Source organism: Mus caroli, chromosome 8, assembly GCF_900094665.2.
Source record: "Mus caroli chromosome 8, CAROLI_EIJ_v1.1, whole genome shotgun sequence".
NCBI lineage: Eukaryota > Metazoa > Chordata > Mammalia > Rodentia > Muridae > Mus > Mus caroli.
The window spans coordinates 95,894,891-95,902,027 of NC_034577.1; the positions used below are offsets into that span (position 1 = coordinate 95,894,891).

Genomic DNA, 7,137 nt, shown 5'->3' on the forward strand with positions numbered 1-7,137 from the left:
CTGTTGCTGATGCTTGCATCTATGGTTCCAGATTTCTTTCCTAGGGTTTCTATCTCCAGCGTTGCCTCACTTTGGGTTTTCTTTATTGTGTCTTCTTCCCTTTTTAGGTCTTGGATGGTTTTATTCAATTCCATCACCTGTTTGGTTGTGTTTTCCTGTAATTCTTTAAGGGATTTTTGTGATTCCTCTTTAAGGTTTTCTACCTGTTTAGCAGTGTTCTCCTGTAATTCTTTAAGTGAGTTATTAATGTCCTTCTTGATGTCCTCTACCATCATCATCAGATATGCTTTTTAATGTGGTACTATCATTTTGGGTGTGTTGGGGTGCCCAGGACTGGGTGGAGTGGGAGTGCTGCCTTCTGATGACGGTGAGTGGTCTTGGTTTCTGTTAGTAAGATTTTTACATTTGCCTTTCGCCATCTGGTAATCTCTGCAATTAGTTATAGTTGTCTCTGGTTAGAGCTTGTTCCTCGGGTGATTATGTTAGCCTCTATCAGCAGACCTGTGAGACTAGCTCTCTCCTGAGTTTCAGTGGTCAGAGTACTCTCTGCAGTCAAGCTCTCCTCTTGCAGGGAAGGTGCCCAGATATCTGGTGTTCGAACCTGCCTCCTGACAGAAGTTGTGATCCACTCACCAGAGGTCCTAAGATTCCGTGGAGGGTCCTGTGGGGACCTTGGGGGTTTCCACAGGCTCTGCGCCCAAGGTGCCCCGGTGCTGGCGCGGACCGGAAGGGACTTGTCTGTCATGGTATTTCTTCACAGTAATCAAACCCAAACTAAGATGGTGGTACTGGAGGAGCCACAGTGAAAGGCATCAAACCTTGCCGTTTGGAGGGGGCAAGAGCAGCCATGGCCGTGCCTTTCTAGAAGAAACAGAAAACACCAAGTAGGAACTTCTTTAGTGCCAGAGAATGGGTGCCCAAGACTTCTGGGGACTGGAACAATGGAAACAAGATCAATCCTCAGATGGTACTACAGGCTGTCTAATGCTGGTCCCTGCATACCCTTCAATAACTCAGGCTGGGCTAGGTGGAAGCTTCTTCTGATCCAGGATTCTTTAATGTATTCTGCCAGGTCTCTTTGTGATTCTGAAGCTTCTACCTACAGATCTTTATCATAGGCTCTGAGATCCTAGCTAGTCCCAGACACTGGAACCATAATGTCCCCTATTAAACTTGTTGAGTAGGTAAAGGAACTTAATCTCTGTAAGAGCTAGCCATGAGAGTAAGGCAGGAGGGAGATGGACAGGGGGATAAGTCACGTTCTTCAGAGGAGCCATGTTCGCAGTGCCTTTCAATGAAACAGCTATGTTTTTACAGGGAGGTGGATGTAGACGTAAAATCATGACTGTAATGGATGGGGAACCTAAATGTAGACTCAGGAAACTCTAAGTCCTAATAGCAGGTTTTCAGGGTGCAGGGCATGCTCATTTTATCCATGTCACGGTTTTCAGAGCTGCATCATATTCTCCTCCTGAGATATCCTCTGCATACATCTACTTAGAGGAGACTGCCGATATTTCTAGTTTTGGCTTTCCGCAGCCTCCTGCCCACACTGACACTTGCTCTGGGCTCATTACTGAAAGGACTGTGAACACAGTGACTCTGGGTTTGAAGAGAGGATTGCTGGTACCCTAGAAGGACCGTGGGAGTCCTGTTGTGCCTTCTATGGGTGCTAAAGTTGAAACACGAATGGTGGAGGTGCCTTGGCCCTATCTGTTCCCTTCTAGCTCTTGCAACCTCTGCCTAGAGAGTTCAAGTTCTATGACTTTGCCCCGTCTCAGCAAACTGCCCATCTACTCCACATTGGATTAAAATTCCTGGCTGAGAAAGATCCCAATGTTGTTTCCTGTCAATAACACAGGACTTGGGTCTACAGGTCCATGATACCACTGGACTAACTTCATCCTAACTGGTTAAATGCTGTAGCCTATGGGCTCCTGCTTCTCCCTCTCCTCAAGCATGGGACGACTCTTAAGGGGGACATAGGGAACCTTAGTTAAAAGTGGTAAGTTCTGTTTACTCAGAGGCTGGGACTACAGAGAGGGAGTAGCTCACAGGGATGTCAGAAGAGCTTGTTAGAAGTGTGTGTCTCCAAATTCCCTCACCAGGGCCTGTGAAAAGACTTGGCAAGTAAGGGTGCCTACCTCCAAACTGGTGGCCAGAGTTCAACCCCAAGAACCCACACTAGAAAAAGATAACTGACTCCAAATGCCCCAGCCAAAGGGCACAGGTCAAAGTACACAACCAAAGACACAGAGTAGCCATCTATCTACCAAGCAAAAGATACCAGAGGAGGTCACCCAGACTGAGCCAGCCCAGAGTGAGGGGATCTGAGTTATGCTGGACCTGCAAGTCAGAGGATAGAGGAGCAGGTGGATCTTTCCCCTTAGTGCTTTTGTAGCTGTAGCTGCTACTGGACTTTTGGATAATAATAATATAATATATTCATGGTGCCAAGTATCTCTGAGTGTGCCAAGCCCTAGGATAGAACAGACTGGCATCCTTCAACAGGGCACTGTACAGAGTTATTGTGGTATACAGAAGTTCTTGGTGTACCCACCATGCCTCAGTTGACCTTAGCAGTCTCTGGGTTCACTTCACTCTGCACATAACCTGGGAAAGGGCAGGTTGGATTTCAGTGCAAATGGCATGTGTGTTCTGAGTCAGAATGGCATTATGCCCAGATTGTGTGTGCTGCAACTGAAGGTCCCTGCCCACACCTCCTCCCAGACCTCTCCAAACCGATAGTATAAACTTTGTTGACCTCTTCCTAAGCCTCCCCAGTCTGATCCACTGAACTCATCTCACCTGTGACCCCCTGCTGTGGGCCACCAGGCTCTGAAAGGTCACCAGGGTTCTCCATGTAGCAAGATCTGCCCGACTCACTGGTGACCACTGTTTGGGACATTCTTCGTTTGGATTCCTGGGCTTAGAATTAGTGTCAACTGGAAGAAGGATGGAGTTGCATCTTATCCCCTCCCCCATCTCACCCCATTCTGCAACATACTTGGGAACATCAGATTGTCAGAGCCTTGTGGGGGGTGCCCAGGATTACTTAGGGCAGATGTATTAGGTAAATGCTTTGTAAACCCAGAACCCGAGAAGCTGAGGTAGCAGGCCAGTCTGGACTACAGATAATATCCTGTCTCCAGCACAGAGTAGCTGAAAATGAAGAAGAAACGTGTTCACCTAATTTGAGTTCCACCAATGGCTCTTGTTCTAGAGTATGGCCTTTTAGCTTACAGCCAGACGGGCATTTTGCCTGACCACACAGAATTTCATAGCTTTTTCTTAGAAGAGAAAGCTTTGTGGGCATAGCTGGGCTCTAAGCAGAAACATTTCAGTATTTATTGTCTGTTACAATAATGGTCAGGCATCAGTGACTGGTGCCATGTGTATGTGTGTCTGTGGCTATGGCTGTGTGTTTGTGTCTGTGTATATGTGTGGATCTGTGTATGTGTGTGTTTGGAGTGCTTGTGTCTATGTGTATCTCTCTGTCTATATGTCTCTCTCTCTCTCTCTCTCTCTCTCTCTGTGTGTGTGTGTGTGTGTGTGTGGCTCTGCTGAAGTTTCTTTCCAGCCCCCAGAACCTGGAAATACTGTGAGGTTAATGTTCATGTGCTCAGAACATCTGTGAATATGTTTGACTGTGAGGTGTGTATCCTATCCCTGTCTCCCTGAGTACCTACCCTTGCACAGACACTTATTTCTAACTTTTACAGGCCCTCTGAGATTCTTTGGTTGCTTGTGATACAATCACTCACCTTCAGATTCCATATTATTAATTTATTGATGTCCCTAAATATTCTCTGGGCCCTCTATTAAAAACATTATATACTTATGCCATCATACAATGGAAATGAATGTTGCTCTATCTGCCTCTGTGTCTCCTAAGCAGTTTCTCTCTGTCATTACGGGGTTCTATCTCTCCTCTAATCCCCATGTTCCAAGTCACCCTAAATATGACAAATCTGTGTCTTCCCAACGTGCTAGCTTTTGCAGGATTCATGCAGTAACTTGAAGGCCAATCCCAGGAAATTACTAAAATGATGATTCTTGTAATGTCAATCTTCCACAACAGGAAGTATCCTGACTGTGTACCTATTGACAGGAGCCCTGTGACTTCTCCTGTTGCAGCTTTCTGCTCCCTGACCTTCATACCAACACCTACATTGGGATGGTGAGGAAGAGAGTCAGGAATCATGATTCCATATTGGAGGTCAGGGATCCTGGCATTGCAGAAGGACTTCAGATGCCCTGCTGTGTCTGTCCAAGAGACCAGGGAAGGAAGAGAAACTGCAGAGGTGGCTTTGCCTGCTTGTTGGCTCTTGTCTCCCTGTGGCTTCTGCCTTATCAGTTTTTCTGCAATAAGAACTTTGCCCCATCCAATCAAATGTCCACACCTACACCCCTAAAAGTACAAATTCTTGCTTGGACCAGGCCAATCTGTTTTTGTTTCCTGCTGTAAGACTCATGTGCAGCAGCACAGGTTTAGGCCTGAGATTCAACCATGCCATTGGCTAGACTTCCTGGTTGGCTGTGTGTTGTAGCCAGTGGGCTCCTGCTTCTCCTCCAGCATGTGCATGGTAAGACTATCTAAATGAGCCCAGGGGACTTGGGTCAGAGCTGTCCCAGTTCTGCAAAGTCAGAGGCTGAGCTTGTGGGATGGAAGGCACCAGGAAGGGAAAAGGAGCTGGTGGAGAATGGCAGGTGACTATGTGGGGAATGTGTGCTTTCTAATGTCCCACCAGGGTACACGGTGGTGGTGATGGGGTCAGAGATGTCTGAGGTTAGCACATACTGAGGAGACAACAGGAACAGAACAACAAGCAGGACATGTCCCTCCTCTGCATGTGGTTGTGGCTAGAAATCCTACAACATCAATAATAATAATTCCTTCCTAATGCCAAGTGGCTCTGAGCCTGTCACTTTGTTGACTAGGGAAGAGTCCTGACAGATTGGAAGAGGGTCAGTGGACAAGGTGTCTGGCCCTAGGGAATCCAGAAGCTCTCATCTCCTCATCCTACTGCTGAACTGAGATGACCCAGGTTACCATGGTGTACCATGTACCATGGTGATGATGAGGTAGAAAGTCCCAAGTGTGGTGATAGCTGATGGCATCTCTCCACTTACAGGCCAGAACTCAGCCAGCCCCATCAGGAACACCCACATGGGCCAGGTGAGAGGCAGCTTTGTCTACGTGAAGGACACTAAATCTGGTGTCCTTGCCTTCCTGGGAATCCCCTTTGCCAAGCCTCCTGTAGGACCACTGCGCTTTGCACCTCCTGAGGACCCTGAGCCATGGAGTGGTGTGAGAGATGGGACCTCACAGCCGGCCATGTAAGTTCTGGACCCAGGGGACTTCAGGTCTGTACTCTGGGCCACACTGCAGTGCTTCCTCCACCTCAGCTCTATAGCAGTTTTCTGCCTATGATGAGGGGCATCTCCCATGCACGTTCCTGATGAATGTGCTAAGAATTAGAGTAGAACAGCTGTGCCAGGCTGCTGGGTCAGAGCTCATCACCTGTAGGGACTTAGTTGTAGGAACTGCAGTAAGGAACATAGACTGAGCCCATTCTTCACAGTTCCTGTGACCATTCACTGTCCTTGTGCCATTGATTAAGGAACAAGCACACATGCTTCTAACTGGAGACTATGTGGAACAAGGAGGTACCTTATTGGTACTTGAGAGTGAACTGAAGAATGTCTCACTACCCTAGGAAGTGGTATTGCCCACTAATTCCTATAGCTGCTATGTGAGCACAGTACCCCAATACCCAAGTATCTTAGTTCTCTTTCTATTGCTGTGATAAAGTATCCTTACATAAGCAACTTAGTGAAGAAAGATTTTATTATGGGTCACAATCCCAGCTTATAATCAATCATAGGTGGGAAACCACAGAGGCAGATGTTTAAGAGAGCTGATTGTATTACATCCATAATCAGGAACAGAGTTCAAAGGACACATGCATGCCTACTAATCTTCACTTACTCTCTCGATTCTTATACAATCCAGAAGCCCCTTCCTAGGGAATGGTGCCTCCTACCATGGGCAGGTATTCATATTGCAAAGAACATGATTGAGATAACTTGTTACTTGCATGCTGACCAGCCACCAGGATCTAGACAATCCCTCAGTAAGATTCTTTTCCCAGGTGATTATACAGTGTGCCAAGTCAACAGTCAAAACTAACCACCATATCAGGATTTTAATTTTACAAACAGGATTGAATGTGGGAACACAAATTATTTTCACTGAAGCTGTTGGAAGTCTCCATATACTAGAATATTACTATATATGGAGAGTCCTCCCTGAAAAAAATCTGACTCCATTTCCATATGGCTGGTGGCCTTTATTGTGGTAGGGACTTTAGAGAAGAATCATAATGTTAACAGGCCATCATGGAAAGCAGATGCTGTAGGTGACTGAAAGTTCATACTAAGACATAGATTTGACTACCTTGGATTTCCTGCCTTCTGTTTTCACTAGGTGTCTGCAGAGTGATCTAATGAATTTTGAGGGTGTGAAGGGAATAAATCTGACCATGGCTCCCATCCCTATGTCTGAGGACTGTCTGTATCTCAACATCTACACACCAGCCCATGCCCAGGAGGGCTCTAACCTGCCTGTGAGTGTCAGGCTAGCGCCATTGGGAACAGGTCATTTATTTCTCTGGAAGATGGAAAGGAACAAAAGAATTCTGAGCTCCACTGTAGTTTAGACCCTGATTAGTAGTTTTACCTTATTGAGTTCAAGAAGGTCATGTCAGCTGATGGTGAGCTGCCTAAACGTGTGTGTGTGTGTGTGTGTGTGTGTGATTAAACCAGGAATTCTTTTATCACTTGGAAGACCCACTAAGAATGGTGCACAAGGGCTGAGTATTGACATCACCCAAATTTCTAGGTGCAAGTTATGTGTTCTGCCAATGGGAACTGATGGCCATTTTGATTAGCAATCAGAAAAGCCCCGCAGGAGGACCTTCCTTCCTTCCTTCCTTCCTTCCTTCCTTCCTTCCTTCCTTCCTTCCTTCCTTCCTTCCTTCCTCCCTCCCTCCCTCCTCCTCCTTTTTTCTTTCTTTCTTTTTTCTTTCTTTCTTTCTTTCTTTCTTTCTTTCTTTCTTTCTTTCTTTCTTTCTT

The 7,137-nt window shown here is 46.4% G+C and overlaps 1 protein-coding gene across 1 annotated transcript in view; it reads left to right on the forward strand.

The window, feature by feature from the left end:
• The first annotated feature begins 4,441 nt into the window (after positions 1-4,441).
• LOC110299649 (pyrethroid hydrolase Ces2a) overlaps positions 4,442-7,137 on the forward strand; it is a 7,825-nt gene continuing 5,129 nt past the window's right edge. Inside the window, exons 1-3 of the mRNA XM_021169387.1 lie at positions 4,442-4,586; positions 5,136-5,340; positions 6,491-6,629. Of these exons, the coding sequence (XP_021025046.1) occupies positions 4,511-4,586; positions 5,136-5,340; positions 6,491-6,629 (420 nt within the window). The 5' untranslated portion in view covers positions 4,442-4,510. The remainder of the gene's footprint in view (positions 4,587-5,135; positions 5,341-6,490; positions 6,630-7,137) is intronic.